A 23,534-nucleotide genomic window follows, 5' to 3' on the forward strand; every position below is an offset into this window, starting at 1 on the left:
TTGTGGTTTATATATATATATTTTATGCCAGTCGTATCATTTTATTTCATTTTATTATAAATGTGCTATATATATATATATATATATATATATATATATATATATATATATATATATATATATATATATATATATATATATATATATATATATATATATATATATATATAAAGGCCGGTCAGTGGCGCAAAAAAGGTTGGGGACCACTGCTCTATGACATGATGCTCATCCCCAAAAGATTTTAGCTTTGCTTTTCTTGAATTGTTGAAATAAAAGGCAGCTTGGAAATGCGTCTAAAATTCAACAGTACACCTTGAGCAATACCAGGTTTCTTTTTCTTGAGCAGCTCGAATGTCGTCCAGCTCCCTGTGACCATGAAAATAAGCCTTGCAAATATTTTAAAAGCTTTTAATGGAAGATGCGAATCACAACTGAGACACACGAGTTTACCCTGGCACCATACCCAGCACCATACACAAAAAATGTTACCGATTTTTCACGTTCCAAAAATGTCTCTTGCGTTCTGACGTGGTTGCCAATGGCAACCACCAAGGCTGCACTGATCAAAATGCCGCTCATAAATCCACCTTTATTTCATTGTGTCAACTCAGAGTTGAGCGCGAGAGGCCGTCTTGTAAGGAAGTACAATTGCATGTGATGAGCCACTGTGGCAACTCAATTATGTGCTTGTTTGGAGTCAGCAGAGCATCAAGCACGCACGCACGCGCCTACGCACACGCACGCACACACACACATACACACGCACAAACACATACGTCAATGCCTCAGCGCAGGGACGTCCAAATTTTTTCTGCTGACGGTTGCATACAGCAAAAATCGAAGGACGCAAGGGCCACTCTTAAATTCTCTGACTTTAAATTATTAAACACGCTAAAACCAATCTATTAAGAAAGTAAATTTGTTTATATAAGATAGATATTAAGGTGGAAGTTTTTCATCACAACTTAACGTCAAAGATGCTAAGAGATGATAAGAAGAGGTGATAAGTGGATGCACATAAATCGAACCTTGACATTGGGCAAGAACCCTTTTTGTTGCTGAAATTATGTTTTTAGCTGAGTTTTTGTTTATTTTTCGTAGTACAAAGGTGACTAAGTATAATGTGTACTATACTCATAATACATTCATATCACAAATCATCTTTGCCCATTGGCATGAATTGACATGCTAAAACTCTGGTCCAACCTATCATTTAAAAAAAATGGTAATGTTTTTTTAATTATAAATATAAATAAACTATAATACTTTACAAAAACAAAGTAATGACATCACTGAAGTACAGTTTTGCCACATTTTTTACTTTAGTTTAATGAGGTTTGTGCTGTGCCTTCTGGTGACAGTAAACTTGAAATGGCCCTGAGCCGTAGTCACGGATGAGGGTACGAGATGATCAAATTGTGTGCAAAATGTCTGTGCCATTAATTTGATACGTTTTACATATATTGGTGGTGTTGATTATAATGAATCCATGATGCATCTGCCAGAAGAAAATCCACTAACACGTGCGGCTATGCAAGGACAAGTGATTGTCCATTGTCAAATGGAAGAGTGATTTAATCATTTTAAATCCACAGTCAGCAAAAAAAAAAAAAAAAAAAAATGAGCTGCCGATTACTCGCAATAGTCAACTGACTGGTGGCAACGCATCGTTGCGTCATCGTGAGTGACACGCGTGGTGTCTTTAATTGTGTCCTTTCCTTCTGAATTTAGAATAAATATTTACTCTTCAAGATCGTGCAAGCAATTCTATCTATTCGTTTTTAAGAAACGCTCTAAATGAATAACTGTCAAAAAGTTTTGGTGGGGGTGCTTGCTGCTTGCGCGTCATCGCGTGTGGGCGCGGTTTAGCGAGTGCAATAATGCGCCGCTAAGCCGCTGAAGAGCTCCAGTGTGACACGCGCATGCAGAGGGAGAGTGCAGCGAGCGAACCAGCCGATCACCGCGTAGTGATGGAAAGCATTAAGCTCTTCCTCTACACCTTTCTCGTGTCTCATTACTTGTGGAGCGTCGTCTTCATCTTGTGGCTCTTCGTCAACGGGACGCCCACAGAGCTCACCAACTATGGATTGCTTCATTGAAGTTGGCGAGGACGAGCGCAGAGACACGCGTCCGAGGCGATATGGACAGTTGTGAAATATTTGCGCTTCCTCATCTGCCAAACCAAGCAGGATTTCCGCAGGATATCCGTTTCACATAACGCTTCACTCTGAAATGCAGAATGTTTAGCTCGTTGCGGTGAAAGCGGCCGTTAGAATAGTGCGTGCGTGACGGCTCTTTTTTTCCCCCTGCAGGCAATCAATTAGGTACAGTCTTGCTAAGTGAACTTTAATTCGTCCATTTGGAAGAAGTCAGCCATGGCTCTTCCAGATAGCGGTATATCGGTTGAGGAGGTATCATTCCCGGAGATCATTGAGCTGAATGTCGGCGGTCAGGTGTACATAACGCGCTACTCCACACTCACGAGTGTGCCAGACTCTCTTTTGTGGGAAATGTTCAGCCGTAAGTCAGCTAAAGGATTGGCCAGGGACACCAAAGGGCGTTTCTTCGTGGATCGGGACGGCTTTCTTTTCCGCTACATCCTGGACTACATGCGGGACCAGCAGCTGGTCCTTCCAGACCACTTCCCCGAGCGGGGACGGCTGCAGCGGGAGGCTGAGTTCTTCAACCTTCCCGAGCTGGTCAAACAGTTGGCACCCAAAATCAGCAAGCAGAACTCGCTGGGGGACGACTGCTGTCAGAGTGACCCGGAGGACTCCTCGCCCGGGGTGGACGCCGCCCGGAATCTGGGGTCGCTCGGCGCGGCGGCGGCAGCCTGCGCCAGCCTGGTGCCCAGCTCCATGGATGGGAAGCGGTCCGGCTTCATCACCATCGGCTACCGTGGCTCGTACACCCTGGGTCGCGACAGCCACACCGATGCCAAATTTCGTCGGGTGGCCCGAATCATGGTCTGCGGGAAGACCTCCCTGGCCAAAGAGGTCTTTGGGGAGACCCTGAACGAGAGCCGCGACCCGGACCGCCCACCGGAGCGCTACACGTCCCGCTACTATCTCAAGTTCACCTTCTTGGAGCAGGCATTCGACAAGCTGGCCGATGCCGGTTTCCACATGGTGGCCTGTAACTCCACAGGCACCTGCGCCTTTGCCCACGAGCAGACGGACGACAAGATCTGGACCAGCTACACTGAATATGTGTTCTACCGTGAGTGACGCTGTCGAACCCCACCCCCCTCCCCACCACCTTGTCTGCAAGTGTCCCCTTCCAGCCTCAAGCTCTCTCTCTAGTAGATGTACTGTAGATGTTCTGCTTTGGGCTCCACGCAATTCCTCCCATGAACAGTTCCCTACCAGTGACTCTTTCCACCTCCTCCCTCGTCCCCAGACCCCGTCAGCTCGACCCCCCCACCCCCCCCGCATCTGATCTAGATGTCGTCTTGACCACATTGCAGCTCCCCTTGCAGAAGACGGACCTTCTTTATCCAACCCCTCTTCATATTTCATCTGCCTCTCTGAAAGCACAACTCTTTCTATGATCTAACTTAGTTCACACACAAGCCCCGGGGTATGGGCGTTACGAAAAAGGGCTTCAAAAAAGTGGCCATCTTGTACTGTGTAATGTCCCTTCTGGCCCAACTCTGTCCCGCTCCTCTGAAATAAATCACCGCCATAATCGGACTTCTTATAAGCCTCGAGGGGGACATGAGAGCTAAAAGAAGCAACATGTCCTGCGTTATCATGTCCTGTATCATGTGACTAGGCTTGTGCCATAGTAGACTTGACAGTTCTCAGTTGTTGCTTTCAGAGACAATAGAAACAGATCAGAAGGATGCTTAGAGTTTTCTTTTGAGTGCTTAAAAAGTAATGAAAGGCAGAATATAACAAGACCTTGTGGACACAACGCAAAGGTTGTACTAGAGTCCACACTGTGCCAAAGGGCCTTTTAGTAGTTTAATCAGCCATGCTAAGCAGGCTGAGAACCCAAAGGGGAAGGCGGTGTTGCGCCACTTGCATCATACTGCTGCTCAATATTTTTTTTAACATTCCGTCGCTCAGTAACCACCTCGACTGCGCCATGTTTCAACCTCACCACGGAGGCTCATGTCATGATTTCATTTCAGTATTGTTTGAAGCTGTTGCGTAGTTAACGTGAATAGCCAAACGGGAATGGTTGAATTATGCTGTGTTGTTGGCCCAGATCGGATTATTTCTCTCCGCTGTAGCTAAACCACTACTCAAGAATCGTCTGCAAATCATGAACATACCTCAGATTACGCCATAACAGCTCCAGCGACAGCTGACAACCCACAGTTGGCAAAATAGTTTAAGCACACTCGCTGGTAAAATATTAACAAACACTGAGTGTGTATGAGTGCGAGTAAATGGAGTCATCAAGGTTTTTGTCTGACGTTTGTTGTGAAATGTATGACGGAGCGTCTGCGTTGAAATGTTAGACTCGTCGGTAAAGGCAAAGTGTTCAACTAAAAGATTGTCAAATAAAGGTTCTTTCTATTTCATATGTATTTTGGATCCAAAATGTTGTCTCGGGATCACAGTGATGACTTCCAGCTCAAGCAGGAGAACATTTAGTTTAGTAGTGTTATCATTATTGTCCGCATTCAAATTGCAGGTGAGCTCGGGCCAATCCCAGGTGACTTTGGGACAGACCATACATTCTAAAAACAGTCGGGTAAAAAAAAAATAGCTAAAAAAAAAGTCAATTTTACCCAAAATTCTGGATTGTGTTGCATAAAACAATAAATAATGTTTTTGGAAAAAGTCATTTTGTATGAAACAACCCAATAACTGGGTCATTTTGTAGAAAAGAACCTCCCTAAAAAATGGTTATGTTCTAGCAGTTGGATCAAATTGACCCAGTCAAGTAATTTTTGGCTTAAATTTGGTTATTTTTGACCCAGCTGACTTAACTTTAGATTATACCCACATTGACGTCTTCACTTTAAAAACAGTTGTGTCAAAAATAACCCAATTATGGGTCAAAAGGTGTCAATCACCACTTGGGTCATTTTGACACAACTTTGGGGTTTATTCATTTCATCACTCAGGTGAAATGAATAATGCGTAAAACAACCAAAAAAGTTGGTTTATTTTCTACAAAAACCAAAAAACATGGTTGTTTGGTGGGTTAATCATTTCATCCAAGTCTATCGGTTAAATGAAACCCCCCAAGAGTGAGCTTGGCCACTTTTTGACCCTTTTCTTGTTTTTTTTACTCGACTGTTTGTAGAGTGCAACGTGCTGGAATGTGGTAGCTAGCCAGAGAACATGTGAGATCAAACTCCACAACTGAACGGCAACTTCCTAATCACCAGTGGTTCGTACAATCCCATTTATTAAAGCATTAAGTTGTAACTTTAGATCTTATTTGTTTGTCTTATCTGTAAAAAAATAAATAAAAATAGGCTATTGCATACAAAGCAAAGACAATTTCTTTATACTGTTCAGCACTTTCCATAGATAATTATCACAAAAGTGCTATACAGGATAATTAAGTGTGATTAAAAAAAAAAAAGTGTTGCACTAAAGCTTCCAACAGATTGTAAAAGACTCGGAGACATTATAAAGTACAGAAAAGCTATTGGTCAAAAAACACATAACCTGATTATAGTCAGTAATTGGCCGGATTACTTCCATTTATTTAATTCCCGAGTTTGTGCACATTTTGTCTGCCGTCAGTAAATACAGCAGCAGGCAAAACAGCGGGTATTATATTCCGCTAGAACAACAACTTACGAGGTGGCGTCTGTAGGTGAGATAAATCCGTTCATAAACCTCTGACTCATGTAACACAAGATTATCACGCTCGAGCAGTTCTCCACGCTGCACCTGAGCTCTCTGTCCGAGATGGAAACATTCATCGGCTTCGCACATAAACAAATGCGGAAACAACCCCCCACCACCCAAAAAATGGCTGCAAAATACATATGGCTCCCTTCCTGGAAAAGAAAGAGTCTGCTGGGAATGAAAGTGGATTATGCTTGCAGTGTCTCCAAAGCCTAAAGCAAACAGGCAGCATTCCTCTGTCGCTGTGCTTGGGCACACTGCACTGGGGGAAACCTCATTTAGCAGCATGCTGAACTGCAATCCAGTAGGATGTTATGCCAAAATTAACATTGTGAATAGGAAAAGTACGATGAAAAAAATGTAAACGCTTTGCTTGTAAATTAAAAAGCACAGTGTATCAAACATAACCTGTTGTGATAAAAGTTGATGGTTGATGCGCAAAAAATAATGTTTGAATTTCTGAAGAATGTTGATTTAATGACTGTTTTCATTTTTCTTGAAACATGTATTTCCAAATATAATACATACCATAGGAATTTATTGAAAAAACATAACACTTTTTTCGAAATAAATAAAATACAGTTGACAGGCATTTGCAGATTCACATCCACAGATTTTTTCTTCTATCTTTTCTCCATATTTATTTACTTACTTGTTTGGGCCTGTTTTTTTTTTTGCAGCAAACATATATTTAATATTTATCAAAATGTTTTTGAAGGATGGATTTTTTGCATTTTGATGGGCAACAGTTAGGTATTTACAGGCACTGCAAATAGCTGGCATCCATTGCATAGGTAGCGTTGAGGTTAGCATGTTGGCTTGGCCCTCGGCAAATGTTCCAGTTTCTTATGTGGCCCCTTTGTAAAACGAATTTCCCACCCTGCTCTAAATTGTTCATAAGTCTGAATGCTAATCTATTTGTGGAGACCAGCCACAGATGTAACTTGCTTCTTGCCCAAAGTCAACAGAGATAGGCTACAGTGATCCAGCAATCCCAGTGAGATCAAGCAGTTTAAAATAAAAATTGTCTGCCAGGTCTTTTACAGTGCTCAACTTTTTGTAGAACTTTCTACAAAATTTACATGAGGCTATTTTGAGGTTACTTTAGGTCATTAGCACAAAGCTGCTGAGTCATGTCTGAGTGCGAAATCTTAAGCCTTGGTGTTTTAGCCACCCTGCCTCAGGACTCATCCTGGGACTCGACATTCAACAGCAGACGAGCGAGCGCCATCGATGCCCGGCAACATTAAGGTCGAGGGTCGAGCCTTGCCCGCCCCATTGATTCACCGATTGCCGATTGCACAACGGCTACATTTGCATGTCGCATTAACGCGGCATCCTGAGGAAGCATCGCAGCCTTTGATTTAGCTGTAAAACCGCAAAGCAAACAGGAAAGAAAAGCTGGGAGCCTTCAGAGCACCAGTCTGTTCTCGCTACCACCCGGCGGCGATTTGCCCCTCGTCATGTTCCCCCTGCTGTCATTGTCATCCACATGGCAACGCGCCTTTCCTAGGATCGCCTTGTCTCTCAGCCAGCTGGGTCAGCGCTTTCCCTATTTGGATAGCAGAGGAAGGGATGTACATCAAAAGGGAAAAGGGAAAGTGGGCCGAGGAAGAGGAGGTAGAAAGTGATTTAAAAAAAAAAAAGAAAAGAGAGAGGCGAGGTGGGGATGGGGGAGCATTTTGCACAGAATTCTGTGCTCCTATCTCTGCTCTCCCTAAGCTTTGCCTCCATGAAGAAGTGCTACTGTATGTTCTTCAAAATGGAAATGGGCTCAAGCTGGCCTGTGATTGTGTTACACCAAACAGACAGATCCATGCGATTAGCCTGCATGTTATGTGAGTCATATTGATTTACAATGAGATTATGCCAGCAGAATGGGGGGAAATTTGATATTTTTAGGACAATGAGATACAGTACTGTAAGCCCCACCCCCAACTCTGGCTCGATGTCTGAGATCAGCGACGTGTGACGTAACTCTGCTTGAAGGTGTGTTAAACGTGATGTTGGTATCTTTGCAGAAAAGCACAGGTCAGTGGATCTGCGAGAGGGAAGGCTGCTCTGCAGTGGGAATGATCACTGCTGACTTCAAGCATAGTCAATCAATTTAGAAAATATAATACAATTATTCAGAAACTTTGATACCCGGCGTTCACATATTTGTGAATGAAAAATATTGTATTAAAGCTACTTTACATATTATTTGCTTTCAAAAATTAAAAATTACTGATTGCTTGATTTTAAAAGTAACTAAATTAGATTACATGTTACATTAATAGTTACATTCAGCAGATACAATAAGCCCGCTCAACACAAAAATCACATTCTCCTAAAGGTGCACATCTTACCGACATCACAGACGGCTGGTTTGCCAAATCGACCAACACGCTCAGTGACCCTTTTCCTCGCTACAGAAATCAAGGGTACCATTTTTGTGCTCTGCAGCAGATACATTGTCTGTGATGACTGATGAGCAGGATAGGCCTCAACTCTTCACCACTCTGAATAGTGTAGAAAAAAATGAACTCGAATTTTGGAGGTAAAGCTCCAAGGTTGTGTGTATCAGTTTTGTGTCGGTTTTTGAATATCTGGCAGTGGCTGCACCATCAGATGTTGTCAGCGTGCCGCTCATTCAAAGCGCTCGGCTACAACTATTATTGCTTGCGTTTTGCTTATTTATGCCCCTCTCAAATTGTTGGGCTGCAAATTTAGGACTAGTATCCTATCACATTCTGTTTTGGCATCTGGAGAACAAGTTAGCCACCTTTTGGGAGGAGTCTATGTGTGCTCCTTGCTGCTGGGGCCAAGCGAGGGCAATGCACTCCCCAGTTTGCCTTGATGCTGAACTGACATTTGGCACTAATCAAGCCAACACAAACTCAGACACACACACAAAGATGCATGCGCACACAAACAAAGGGGAGGCAAGACGTGCATAAGCCTCCCGCACGAAGCCAATCATTTAGGAGTTGCGATTGTCTTGCTTCTTTTCACTCCTCAGTGTAATCTTTCATAATACATTTACAAGCAGACATGCCATTTGCCTCCGCCTTTTCCTCTTGACAGTAATAATCAGGAGATTGTGGTAATAAGAAAAGCATCTTTGCTCCTTATTAACTGGGAGGAGAGATAACAAATATTGCGGGGAAATAGGAGCGAGAGAGCCCCAGGCGTACATTACCGCTATTATTTTCTTCATCAACATGTGATGACGCAAGTGCACAAAGTCTTCTCCCTTTTGTTGCATATGTCAGCCTTAACGACGACACCCACTCTCGAATGTAAGCTTACACGCAAACGCGTGTGGCGACACTGGCTCCGAGCATCTTTATCTCATTGTGCGCTGGACTATTTTTAGTGAGTTAGGCATCGAGCCAGATGTGTACCTCCTGTGCTTCTATGTCATGAGTACACATCCTTCACTATACATCTGCTAGAGCACAAATCAGCTTGCATACAAGGAGAAAGTCAACATGAAGTGACAGCAGAGATAAACAAGCATTCACACATCCAATCTCAGGATTTCTTGACGGTTGGGACTTTTATTCCACGTCAGGTGTTTATTTCTTCTTTGACCCGAGTGAGGATAAGAAGTTAAAAAAAACAGTTCTTAGATATTACTTTTTTTAGGGAGAGTCATGAAACTTCACTGCCATGTTCTGCCAGCACACAATAGTGAAAAGCAATACGCTAATATAACAGTAGACCCCCGTGCCCGCAAATGTACCAAAAGCCCCCTCCTCTCCCAAAAAATCCTTCAAGTGCTGATAAATATTCAATATATGGACTTTCCCAATGAAAATCGGGGGAAATCCCCGCCAAAACAAACCAACAAAAAAATAAAAATGGGGAAAAGATGGAAGTGCTGAACCATTATTATCATTATTATTATTATAGATTGAGTAGATGAGTAACTTCTGGTAAATGTGGGCCAGCCCTGTTCCTACCTCCACATGTATTTGTAGTATAATATAAAATGAACAAATACAATTAGGCAATATAAAATCCATCCAACAGCCAGAGACTGGATTCAAACATGCAAGCGCAGAAATGTGAGGCAAACGTGTTAAGCATTCAGTCACCTTGCCCTCCTGTGTGAAAAGTGCAATATCAATCAATCTTATGATCCTCACTTTACTGCTTACGGGCATCACAGTGGTTAGTGGGTCTGCCTTGGAGTCAAGAGGGTGAAATTTTGGCTCTGCTCTTTATGAGCGGAGTTTTACTGTTCTCCTTGTGCATGTGTGGGTTTTCTCCGGGGACGTATTCCTCGAACATTCTAAAAATGTGCATGTTGAGTTCAATGAAAATTGTGTGCATGTGCATTGTTTGTCTTTCTGCATGCGCCCTGCCATTAGCTGGCGACCAGACCTGGATTTTACCTTGCCTCTTGCCCAAAGTCATTTGAGATATAAGTTCCAGAACACCCTAATGAGGACAAGCTGTACAGCGAATTAATGGATGGGACAAAATCTCCACAGGTCCCTTGGAAATGACCTTCAGCAGTCCTAAAATGGCAGCTTTATTGTAATGATAAAGAAAGGAAACTATTTGTAGACACAAACAAGAGGCTTGTGGCACATTTGCTATTTACTATGTGTATTATTCATTCTCCCAGCTCCTCTACAATATTGCGTCTTCCCCCTCAAGACCCATAAATGTGTGATTAAGTGAAATTTATGATTGTGCAGTGCATAGCGTTAGGCAAAGTGAATGGTTTAGCCAGGCCGGTGGCACATTTTAGTGATGAAGAGGCAATTAGAGACATATAAGGTCCCAGACAATGTCAAAAAGAACAAGAGCAGCGACAGAGAAGGTGAAAGAAAGACAAGTGCAGAAGTTACAGCACTAAAAGGTTAGATTAGGGATCTTGTCACGATTACAATATCGTCATGGAATGTTTCCGATTGCATTCATATGGTTACGACACCATTCGCAGTAATTCGTTTCTTCTTTTCCCCATTTGAATTACCGAAAAATACAAAACAATTCTGTTCTAGTGAGTCAGCATTTATTAAAGCGAATGTCGATGCATGAGTATCTTTCAATGATCACGCTATATTATAGAATTTCATCTATTGTGGGTAGGTCTGGAACATATTCCCGACAAGGAGCCTGCTACGCTGACCAAAGGGGTTCAAAGGACACTTTTGTCCATCATCGCCATCTATTGGCTTGGCATGCAAAAGAGCGATTTGTTTTTGCACATCTGTTAGGTCTGGACTGCTCTCAGCATTTAGAAATTTCTGGATATCACTTGAGATAATTTTTCCTACTGAGACTTCCAACACAAGATTTTATTTTTGGTATAAATTTGTGTTTTACTGTTTGGTGTTGCTGAACTTTGTGGAAGCTGTTTTGCCTCAAAGGTGTATGTAGGTGTACGCCGAGAGTTGTAAACGTGTCAGTGTTGACTGTTGTTAGGCTGGGATTCACTTCTCAGCCATCTGGAGACTAGGTGTCTAATCTGCCTGTCCAATTATCAGTAATCTGAAGGGTCAGATTTGTCCTTAGTGCTGTCGTCTTGATCGCTGTCTCCCCTTGTCTTCAACTCGGGATGAGAAGACCTTGGATGACACCTGTCAATCAGCTTTAGTTGGTCCTGTCTTCAAATGGAGTCGTCTTTTCAGTTTGGTGCTGCAATGAAAATCGTCATTGGCTTTATAAATGACCGGCATCCAGGTTTATTTTCAAGGCTCCCAACCTCGACCCCCCCCCCCCCCCCCCCCCCATTGCTCTTGGCAGCAGCTCTCGCCTCTACTGTTTGTCAGTCATTTCCTTAACATTATGCAGATTGGCAGCTTTGTAATTGCTTAGAGGCTCACAAGTACACACAGGTGGATTTTTGATGCAGGGGACTTGAGCGTGTAAATTTAGTCGAAAAGAGTGTGGCGTCAAAACGTCTAATTAAACGCCCGCGTGTTTTTGCTCTGATGCTAATCACAGAAGAAAGTCTGTCAGTGAGAAGTCTGGAGGTAGTGAGGCCAAGCACACAGATCATTTCACAGAGTAGATGTTAAGTCATATCATCTACAAGATGAATAATTACGTGTCAAATATGTCATAGGTGGCGAAATATTGCAGAGGGCACCATACGTACAAACTCAAGCAACAGATGTAACGCTCTGTGAGACGTAAGAATCCACTTTAGCTCAGCCTCCTTCACACCACAGTGATGTTTCCATGGAGATGGTGTAATCCTTGTGTTTGCCATTCTTCCTGCCGTCAGGTCACAGCACTTATCAACGGATACATGCATGTTTTCCAAAGCGAGTCTTGAATGGTTAACCTAGCTCATTACATGGGGGGGCTGAGTGCTGCTGCCATGGCACCCAAGTGTAGCAAATTATCCTTTTTCGCTTCATCTGTCTGAAATGAGAAAAATATAATGGGTTATGTTCCTAACTAGCAAATTGGAATACTTTTACCTAATGTTGGAACAACTATTTTGAGCCAGCAGCTTGGGTTGATGGTTAGACTTGGGCAGGCAGGAGAGCTGTTGGCCCATTTGGACGGTTTTTTTGTATTGAAAAAGTTAGTAGCAATTGGATTGTTCGGTGGGTAACACTGCTGATGCAGGGTTTGGCGTTTGAACGTTTTGCCAGTCCGGTGGCCCACCTACAGATAGCAGGTGACCCCCCCCCCCCAACAGGCAAAATGTGCAACGTTCTAAATGCTCCTCCATTAGAGGCAGAAGCTACAGTATAGCTGTACATCAGCTGGTGCTATTCATCCAATGGCATGAATAAAAAAGTGTGCCTTGACTCAATGAAGCTTGCTTCTATTTAGCAGCCTTCAAATATACCAAGTGGCTGCTGGTGTCGCCTTTAGGTGTCCCTGTGGGAATTTTGAGACTAACATGGAAAAAATGTCATGATCTTTTTCCTAGAAATAAAAAATAGAAATGATTCTGTCATAACAGTCTGATTTTTTTATCTTTTTATGTAATCACAATGTGGCTCTGTTCCATTTGCTTTTTCAATATATGTTTTTCTTCCTTCTGGTCCCCGTTTCCATTTAAGTGCTCCAATACTGCCGGCGTTTTACTTGCAGGAATACTGGTCCTTTGAGGTATTCCATTGTTTGACTGACATTTTGAGGGCTAGTGCTGAAAGAAGATACAATGTGGACCTCCACTGAGCATTGTGTTGCGCAAGTGCCCTTCAAACATTGCCACCATTCAACACAGCGCTCATCATCCTTTTCAACCAGAACACGCAGAGCTGCTGGTGCACCTTTTTGTAATTAGCGTTGTGTTCCTTTATCATCATAATAAGAGAATGTGTGTGTGTGCTTCACATTTAAATGGTTGGTCATTTGTGTGCAATGTGAATTTCAAGTTATCATGCATAGTGGCACATCATTATTAGCCACTTAAAATCGTGTGCCGCTGGCAAACTTAACATTCATCTTTTTCTGTCAGTTCTGTTCAGTACTACATAACATATCCCTTTCAAAACCAGTTTCATTAGTTGGCCTCTCTAGACAGTGTCAAGGGGTAAATTAGAATGAGAAATAGATTCCATTACTGGTAACTGGCAAAAAAATAAAAAGGCAACCCTACTCATGTTATGTTTTTAGACAACCAGTTTAAATAACACACGAGCCGTAACACGTTTTAAACACAATGTAACTGGTGACCGAGTGGCAATGAGCATTTTTGTCATACTGGTTAGGAAACGTGTGGTCCTATGGGGGCCTCCAATAGCGCTGATTAAAAATTGTGTCCCCCTCTAGCATTTAAGTTGTCGATTTCTGGTCAAGGAGACACTGCGCATTGCTTGTCAGTACCTATAAATCTTTATTTCTTTTAAGTACAAGATTATGGCCCTTTACGAGTCTAAAATTTCGATTCAGTCGGGGTGAACAACATAACAAACCTTCTGGAGGACGCTTTGCGACATCAAGGTGCTAAATGTCAGCCGAGCCTCATCGACACGTCGGAACTGCTAATAGCAATAACGATGGCGGCCGAGCCATGTGTCACATCGCACAGATGGGAGAGCGCCAGAGTGGATGTGTGAGAAACTAGTTTGGCTTTTGCACACATCCCCAGAGAAGTGGCCTCTGGGAGGAAAAAAAAGGTTGAGTGCTCTCTTTCGCTGTTCTCCTCCACAAGGCTTAGCGATGAAGGAAATCATGGAGCCCATCCCCCAGTGGATTATTTCTCCGACACTGCTAAGCCCCCATACGTACTCCCACGGCCAGGCATCCTCAAACACATGTATTCATTACAGCAGATTTGAAATGCACTGTGCACACTGAAGCAGCGGGTGGAGAACGCGTTCCTGTCAGCTCCTCCTTCCCTGGCTTCCTTTTCCTTTTCTTTCTTTCCTGCTTTCTTTCTTTCTTGCTTGCTTTCTTGTGCTATCTGTGCCACTCCTAATGCTTGGACAGACGTCAGGCCTCACATGCAAACACCCACGCGTGTGTCCACGCATAATTACATAAACACATAAGGCGCATGGACCGCACTCAGCCTCATGCACTTTGTCCCATGTTGACGTTCGAAGAGAAGCAGAGGGACTGAGCGTGTGTCATCTTATACATCGGTCAAGGCATCTAGTACCTGGCTGTCTTTGCGACATCATGCAGGCATCAGAAGATTAGCACTTTGCGGATTTTCATATACTTCCACAGTGAGCATGTATGATTTAATGTCACGTGACTGGATGCACAGTATGCATGCGGCGCTGTCGTTATCGTTAAGAATGCTGGGTGGGCCGCGGGCTGACGAGAGATACAGGAACACATACCGGCGCTATGTAATGACATTCACCCACTACAGCGGTATCAATAAAGCTCGGATTTGAGCGATGCTGAGAGAGAGAGAGAGAGAGAGAGAGAGGTGTTCATTTTACAATATGGTTATTATTGCAGTGGAATGGTGCTGCAGTGATTCACACTGAGAGGTGTTTGATATTCTGTCCCTTTCATGTACACTGGAAAAAAAACATTGGATGTAAAAAAAAATATATATACATACAAATAATATATGTATATATTATTAATTCTGATTCTGATGGTACACCATGTTGTTTTTGTGTCCATACCAATCATCTGCTGTGAAATTGGTCAATGCTTATAATCATGTTTCCAAAAATTAGGGGCTCCAAAACAATTGTGAGCAGGAAAAATTATACAACGTGCAACTATTCGCACAAAGGTGAGAAATCATCCTATGGTGAAAAATGTCTCACTTGGCTTCCACGAGAGGTTTTCACACCACCCATTTAGTCAATGTGGAATAGTGAACACACACATTGGTTCTCCGTTCCTTTTGTGTTGCTTCAGTTTTCTTTCCTGGTGAGTCATCTACCCTCCCTTTTCCCCCCTCACTGAGAGAAAAAGCATCTCTTTTATTTTCAAGCCACATGATTTGCTTGGATTAGACAAACAAAACAAGAACAGTTATTATGATTTTTGTGTTATTATGTGACTTAGGCTAAGGCAAAACACATTCATTATCTATAATCTTGCTGCATGGACAGATAATTAAAAGTTATCTCCCCACGTTGTAATTTCTTGTACGTTATTATTCTATCGACTATCTTAATTTCAGTGCAGAATTTTAATGAAAAATTAAGCAGTTTTAAAGGCTCAAATGTTTTGTACTGCACACAAATTGAACAAATTTTAAAAAGGAAAAAGGGATTTGAGAGGACTATCTGATGTCATTTATTCAAACGACTGATGGCACCAGATTTATACTTTTGGAGTTTTTCATTATTTAGTTTTGACTTTCGTTGGTTCATTTTACGTAGTTTTAGTTAGTTTTTAGGACAAGTTCATTAGTTATTATTATTATTTCACAAATAATTTAGTCAATATTTAATCTATTTGTCATTATTTTTAATACAAAGCTTTGTTTTTAGTTTAAATATACGCAGTAATTTTCAAGTACAAGATTTTGAAAAAAGGTAAAGAGGTAAAAAGATATTTTTGTATTTGATTTCATTAACAAAAATGTTTTTTTAAGTTGTGGCTATTCTGTTAGCTCTTTTTATAATAATATTGCTGGTGACTTAGAAAGGTCAAAATAGTCAATTTTGTGGGGAGCAAATTGCCTACAATATTGTAAGTCCAACCCATTGTTCTTGGCAAATCCAGCTCTGATCAGTACCATGTCTAATAAGCAACCTTTTGAATGAGTAAAAAAAGAGCCCCAAAATCTCTAATGAAACGAAAAAGCCCGTTATTTTTTTTCCTTTCTCAGGTGGTTCATCAGTGATTCCCAAGGCCAACACAACAGCAGATTTCCGCGTTTTCCCTGAAGAGGTCGCATCCAAACTTGAGCCTGAATCGGCCTCAGTGGAGCTCCGCAGCCACAGCGACATAAGCAACAGTGGTCGAACCCAAAGTCTCCCAGAAAGTGGCAGCATCCCAACGCCGGACGTACCAGAACGACGACCCCTTGACTCCCCTCCTCTCTCCCCTTCACTTCCTTCTCCATCACCTCCCCCGGGAAGCCCCGAACTCCCCCCTCCGCCCCCCCTCGTCCCGATCCAGCCGCTGCCGTCACCCAAACCTTCGGCTAACCTCAGCCCACCGTCGACCCCACCCCTGACCGAGAGCCCCCGGCACCCGGCCAACCTCCACCTAAAGACGCTGCCGCGGCTTCTCCCGCGAGAGAATGGAGGGCCTCCCACTTTGATGAATGAGGATGAGGAGGAGAGAAAGATGCTGGAGGAAGATCTAAAGAAATGCATCGATGACTTCAAAAAGATCCGCATGCCCAAAGTGTTTCCAGATCGCAAGAGGCACTGGCAAAATGACTTGCTCAAGAAGTATAATGCATAGCGCCCAACCATTTCTATATATCCATTTTTTACCTCTGATCCGGAAAGTCCGCAGTATTTTCATGGTGCTTGCATCCACTTGTGACCACCCTTGGCAAGTTTACTTCAGCTTCACAATTAGATGCTATCAGCTAGCCAGTACGCGCACTAACACTCGAGCTTGCCCATCGTACACAAAAATATACCTTTAGGCTGATATACGTTTGTGTTCAACAATTAAGTCACCATTAAATATTCCCAAAGTTCATCAGTGATGACGTGTTCTTATTTTGGAATTTGCTCTTGATACGATAAGGCATTGTCAATAACTGCTCTGGGCGGGGTCCTGATTTAATGTTTGATGCAAATTTGCAGTAAAAACAATACTGTGGTGCAGAGTAAAGTGCGGTATTAGTTGCGTTTTTTAAATGTTTTTCCCTATTATTCATTCGACTTTATAATTATTTGGTTCATTGATTTATCGTAAATACAACAAAAAATCTCTAACCATCAAAAATAACAATTTTCTTCCATAAAAAAACTGGCAAGAAATTGTGAAATTTCACTTCAAGTAATTTGTTTGAAAATTATTAGGTATCAATTACCAGTACTATATATATATATATATATATATATATATATATATATATATATATATATATATATATATATATATATATATATATATATATATATATATATATATATATATATATATATATATATATCATTATTTATGTACTGTATCTTAGCCAGTTATAGTTTGGAGGTGTGCCGTGACGTTTATCAACGGAAAAAGGGTGGCCCTCTAGCTCCATCAATGCAGTCAGCAGCCATTTTGACAGCCTTGTTCAACAAAGCTTAGGTAAGAGTAAATAAATACTGTGTGCAACGATCCAAATTATGTTTGTTGTGCAGCATCACACAACGCAATTCTCATTTTTTTGTGGACTACACACAGGAGGTGGCCATGATGAACAGGGACTAAAAGAAAGCAGCCAAATCAATTGCTGCTACTTGTAAAACGACATTGTTTTCTTCTCTAGAAATTGTGTGTTAAAGAAAAAACCCCAACATCATACATTTTTAATTCATCCCGAGGGAGTGAAAGAACAGAGAAGAAACAGCGCTAGAGAATCAGTTTTATTTCAACACGCCATGTCATGAATTATTTCAGTGCCAAAACCGACGGTGATCTATTTAAGAACTGTTTGGTTTTTCAACTGTAAATATGTTAAGTGTTCAAGGCTAGCTTTACATAGCAAATTCCTGGCCAATTTGGTGTCTTCAATGGATATGGCACACATTTGGGATGAAGATGGAGTACAAACTCCGCCATAATGTAAACATCTGCAAAAATATGTTCACAGGCTTTCTATGGTAATAAAAACAAAAATCAAGTGGATTAAAGAGCATGACCAACCAAATCATCACATTTCACATACAGGTTGATGTTCAACACATTCAACATTTAAGAAACGCACATGCCTGGAGGATAAAGTATGTATTTTGAGTCCTAAAATTCCCGTTGATAATCATCCAAAATGTCAAAGCCGTCATGGTGAGTTTAAAAAGCTTTTTCCGTCTCCAATGCTTGTGATTAAAAGGCTCAGCCGTTTTGTCCATTTTGGTGATTACATTATCTTCCAGCTCGCGATGCGGAGCGTTCAGCCAGAGAATGCAGTGTAGCGCAAAGCAAAATGGGTTCTTAGCAGGGCCAGAGTGGGGAATAACAATGACACAACCGCACCAACCAATGCATAAACCAATGCAGGTGTGTGTGTACATGTTCATAGCTGATTTTTCCTTTCACCTTGTCACACTAATTTCATTTGCATTTCCCTAGTTGCATTTTCCCTATCCCTATAGTTTGCATTCTATTCCATTAGACACTAGAACAGTGATATCTAACGTGCAGATTTCTACTCAGCAGCGGTTGTTCTGTATCTGCCAGATCTTCAAACTGCACTTATTGATGTCATGTTTGGCAAAATGGGGGACTGACAAAATCCTTGAGGGGCTTCAGTTTACTGTGTACCATTGGGAGTGCAACGGAAAAATATTATTTACAACAATTAGATTTGTCCATCTATCAATGCCAGTGATGAGTAGGGACAGGCAGGACAATTAAAAGTCTCTTCCGCTAAAAGATACAACAAGCTGCACAATCTTTGCGACGTGATGCTCTTGAAACTCCCGTCAACACACCAGCCAGCTTCAACTGGCACCTGATTGCAAAGAAATTCATTGAAAAGTTTTTCTTTGTCAGGTCAGTAAAGTATTGCTCCATCAGCTCCTTTTCTTGCATTTCTAATTTCTCAGCATTGGCTTGGGGACGCGCCAGCACCGTGTCTAGACTCTCCAGTTCCATCAAAGCACATTAGAATGCATGCATTGGGGGAAAAAAGTTTTCATATTATTCAAATTAGCTGTGGCAGAAGCCGCATGCTACTGTCGCAAACTCAATTGATTTTCATTCGGGCTTGTCACTGGGACATCATTTGTGATTTTTTTTTTTTTGAGGGTGGGGGGGGGGGTTCAAACGTCTGATGTTGGCCTTTAGACTCTTCCGGGCACGATGAAAATTTTACTGAAGTCTCTGCATTTCAACAAAGGGAATGTTTAAAATATCCTTTGAATTAAAGCGGTAGAGAAGGAGAGGAAGAGCACTTTTAAGGACGAGAGATCAAACCTCAAATCTGGATCACCTGATGGATTCAAGCTGATTATAGCCTCACCTCGATGTTTTGGTTAGCCAGAATTTGGCTGATCTAGAAATTTTCATTAGTTTATATCAGAACATTAGCACCTTGGGAGCTTAAGATCAGGGGATGCTTTGAGAATAATTGTCAATTTTTGTGAAGCCCTTTGAGACTGTTTGTGATTTAGGGCTATACAAATAAACTTGACTTGACTTGACTTGACTTGACTTGACTTGACTTGACTTGACTTGACTTGACTTGACTTGACTTGACCAACAAAAACAATCCTGAAGAAATCCCCTCTATCAATAACATTGCTTCTCAAAGACAGCTCAAATTTTGTTTTAATGTGAAATCAAATAAGGTGCTTCAGAAGAAAAGAGACCACAGCAAAACAGCAAAATATTTAATTTGACAAAATAGTTATAATAACAAATCTATTTAAAACTATAAATGTTGTAAAAATGTATTAATGTTGCAACGAGTAGTTACAAAAACACCCAAAATTATAATGACAAAGCACAATACTGACATAACTTGGTTGGTCAGTCGGTCATGATCAAATATGATGAGTTTCAGCAGTTGTATGGGCAAAATCTTTCATCATATGGCTCATATTTCACATTTGAGTTTTAATTTCATCAAACATCATATCATGTTGCTCTCTAGAATTAGATTCACAGGTGTAGTCGATTCTTGGTATGGTTTCCAGTGGAAAGCTGCGAACACATCTGCAGATACTGAATCATCTTTGGGAAACTATCGAATCAAGCACACTTCTAAGAAGGCGAGGTCTGTCAATCAAGATACTGTATCCGATAGGAAAATTAGAAATCATTTCCAAAGGGTTGTCCTCTATCCATTAAGGCAAGTGTGGGACATTTGGAATCAGTCTGGAATTTGGGGATTGGAAACCATCATCATTCATCGTTCATCATTTCCAGACATGGCTTCTTTGCATTTGCATATAGTTTAACAACTGCTGTTCCCAATCCTTCTGTGGGTTTGATTTTATCAGACACACTTGAACTACGCCAGTTTTCTAAATTAAATTGTACTTGGAAATGAAACAGGTAAAGTACTATTTCCAAAGCATCATCATTCATTGAAATGAATGAAAGGTCTTGGGTGAGTCAATCAAGTGAAATGTAGCTGATACGGTGTTGTTGAAATGTGGATCTTGAGAGTTAAGAGAAGGCATTTTCTCATATTTGACAATTCTTCAATTCATCGAATATCTTGAGTTGGTAGCACATGTGCAGGTTCTAAATCAGTAGGATTGGTCTCACTTGGAATTTGGAGGTCATTTGAATTAAATGTCTCACTGGAAGAAGGTCCACGAGTTACTGTAGCAGTGTCATGTTCAGATATGGCTTCCATGCTTTGACCATTTGCATGTGGAACAAAAGCTGCGACTTTCATACCGTTGAGCACACCTGGAGTAGACCAGGTTTCTAAACTATTTTGTTCCTCGAAAACAAAATTAGAAAGATTTTCAGCAGTATCACAATCGTTATCAATTTCTGTGAAGCAGTGAAAATATGGAGTCGGTTGTATAAATTCAACTCCCGAATCCTCAACGAATTTGATCGTACTTGGAACGTTGAACGTTTCTGAGTCCTGCAACTCTTGGGTTTTAATGGAACAGGGTTCTTTGAATATGCCATCATGTGTAGGCAGTCTTGAAATGCAAGGAACATCTTGGATTGGTTCAGTTTCGCAATCATCGGAGACCTTGGGATTCAAAAGTCCAATGTCCATATATTCAGAATTTATGTACGGTACAAAATCTGTAGATTCTAGCCCATCTCTGGCTGTGATCTCATCAAGCACACTTGGAGTAGTCCAAGTTTCTGAGTCATGTTGTTCTTGCAATGGAGAACTCAGAAACGTTTCCAAAGTGACATCCTCGTTATCCATTACTGCAACGCATGATACGTCATTCCATAGTTCCGTACGTTCAGCTTCCAAATCATCATTGGAATTGATCTCATTAAACAAACTTGTTAAATCATGGAGCTCTTCTGAATTAAGAGGAGACAGCTCTTCTAATACATCATATTGGGCCAATAACTTAAAGGATGGGATTTCTTGCTCTTCTAATATGGCATTAGATTTGAGTCTTGAAATGCAGGGAACATCTTGGATTGGTATCGGATGTGCAGTTTCTAAACCATCAATGGCATAACTTTTAGAAAGTCCACTTTCCATATATTTCGAATTTACGTACGGAATATACGATGCAGATTCTAATCCATCTTTGGCGGTGATCTCATCAAGCACATTTGGTGTACTGCAGATTTCTGCATCATGTGGCTCTTGCAATGTAGAACTAGAAAACTTTTCCAAAGACACATCCTCTTTATCCATTATTGCAGTCCGTGGAACATCAGTTGATAGTTTCATAAATTCAGCTTTTAAATCATCATTGGTATCGACCTCATGAAACAAAGTTGTTAAATCATGGAGCTCTTGTGAATTGAGAGGACACTGTTCTTCTAATGCATCATCATGTTTGGTCATTAACTCAAAGCATGGGATATCTTGGGTTGTTCGCAAATGGGTTTTTTCTAAACCATCAGCAGTATAGGTCTCAGAGAGAATTGGAAAGTTATTTGAATGATGCAACTCCCCAAAGGAAAGTGCTCCACTTTCTGCCTCATCATCTCCAGGGTTGCCTTTCAAACACTGAAGACTTGCTTGTTGTGAAACAGCTGTAGGTTCAATTCTATCAATGAATTTGTTCTCATCCATCTCAGTCATGGTAGCCCAGGTTGCTGAATCATAATATTCTTGGAAAGGAAAACTAGAAAGCTCTTCTAAAATGCCATCATCGTTATCACTTATTGCAATGCACGGAACTTCTTCAGTTGATTGCCTAAATTTGATTTCAGAATTAACGCTGGTATCAATCTCATGAATGGTACTTGCTACTATGTCGAAACTTGTTGAATCGTGTCGGTCTTGGGAATGAAGAGAAGTGTCATCAAAATGATCCAATACTTCAGTGCATGAACTATCTTGGGTTTGTAGAATATGTACATCTTCTAAACCATCAGTGGGATCAGTCTCCGGAAGTGCATTAGGGATTTGAAGATCATTTGACTTTTGAGGATTATCAACTCCATTTATGGCTTCAATGTACTGAACAATTGTACATGGTGACACAGATTGGAAATTATCTGTGGATTTTATCTCATCAAGATCACTCAAAGGCAGAGTAAATGAGTCAGGATGTTCTTTGAAATTAGAACAAGATAGTTTTCCCAGTGAGACATTATCTTCATACATTACGGCAACGCACTCACTATCTAGTGTTGTCGGCATTAATCCATCTTTCAAAACTTTACTTGAATTGATTTCACGAATCAAACTTCTTATGTCATGAAGAACAGTAGACAGTTCTTCCAACTGATCATATGTTGCCAATTCACTGCATGGAATATCTTGGGTTGGGAAGGTTTGTGCAGCTTCTAAACCATCAGAGGGGTTGGTCTTAGAAAGTTCACTTGAAATCTGGAAATCATTTGAATTATGTGAATCCCTGAAAGTACGTCCACGAGTTACTGCCACTGTCTCTGTCTCTGCAGGTATGGCTACCATGCTCTGAACAGATGCTGATTCTAATCCATCACTGTTTATGATCCCAGCAAGCATGCTTGAAGGCCCAGTGGCTAAAATATTTTTTTCTTGGAAAGGAGAACTTGGTGCTTCCAACGTGGCATCATCTTGAGTTTGCAGGGAAATATATGAAACAGATTGCTCTTTACCCAGTTCTGTATCTTTTGAATCATGAAGTACACTTGGCATATTGTTATGTGCCAAGACCTGTGAATCTTTGCATGTAGGCTCACTGATGTACTTATTTTTAGGTAAGACTTCCAAGAACTGAAAAGTTTTTAAAGCTGCAGATTCTGAATGATCCCCGGGATTGATTCCATCTAACATATTTGATATCGGGCACATTCTTGAATCATGTTGCTTTTGGGCAACAACACCAACCATTGGACGTACATTTGAAGATTCTTCTTCCTCGCTTGCATCAGTCTCATTGATCATACTGGACATGGAACATGTTGTGAAATCTTGTGAAACCTTGGAAGCAGAAGTACCAGGGGTTGCCGGAGCTTTTCCAGTGATTGCTGCTAAGCATAGAATGGTGAGAGTTGGTCGTACATTGAGCTTTTGTAAAGTGTCAGTATCATTACCTTCATCTAGTGTACTTGAAAAGGTGT

At 41.3% G+C, this 23,534-nt stretch overlaps 1 protein-coding gene across 1 annotated transcript; it reads left to right on the plus strand.

Moving 5' to 3' along the window:
- The first annotated feature begins 1,864 nt into the window (after positions 1–1,864).
- kctd12b (potassium channel tetramerisation domain containing 12b) lies at positions 1,865–16,865 on the plus strand. The gene is made up of 2 exons (XM_049742579.1): positions 1,865–3,219; positions 16,036–16,865. The coding sequence occupies exons 1-2, from the start codon at positions 2,376–2,378 to the stop codon at positions 16,617–16,619; spliced, it is 1,428 nt and encodes a 475-aa protein (XP_049598536.1). The 5' UTR covers positions 1,865–2,375; the 3' UTR covers positions 16,620–16,865.
- The last annotated feature ends 6,669 nt before the right edge of the window (positions 16,866–23,534 follow it).

Source organism: Syngnathus scovelli, chromosome 1 (genome assembly GCF_024217435.2).
Source record: "Syngnathus scovelli strain Florida chromosome 1, RoL_Ssco_1.2, whole genome shotgun sequence".
Classification (NCBI taxonomy): Eukaryota; Metazoa; Chordata; class Actinopteri; order Syngnathiformes; family Syngnathidae; genus Syngnathus; species Syngnathus scovelli.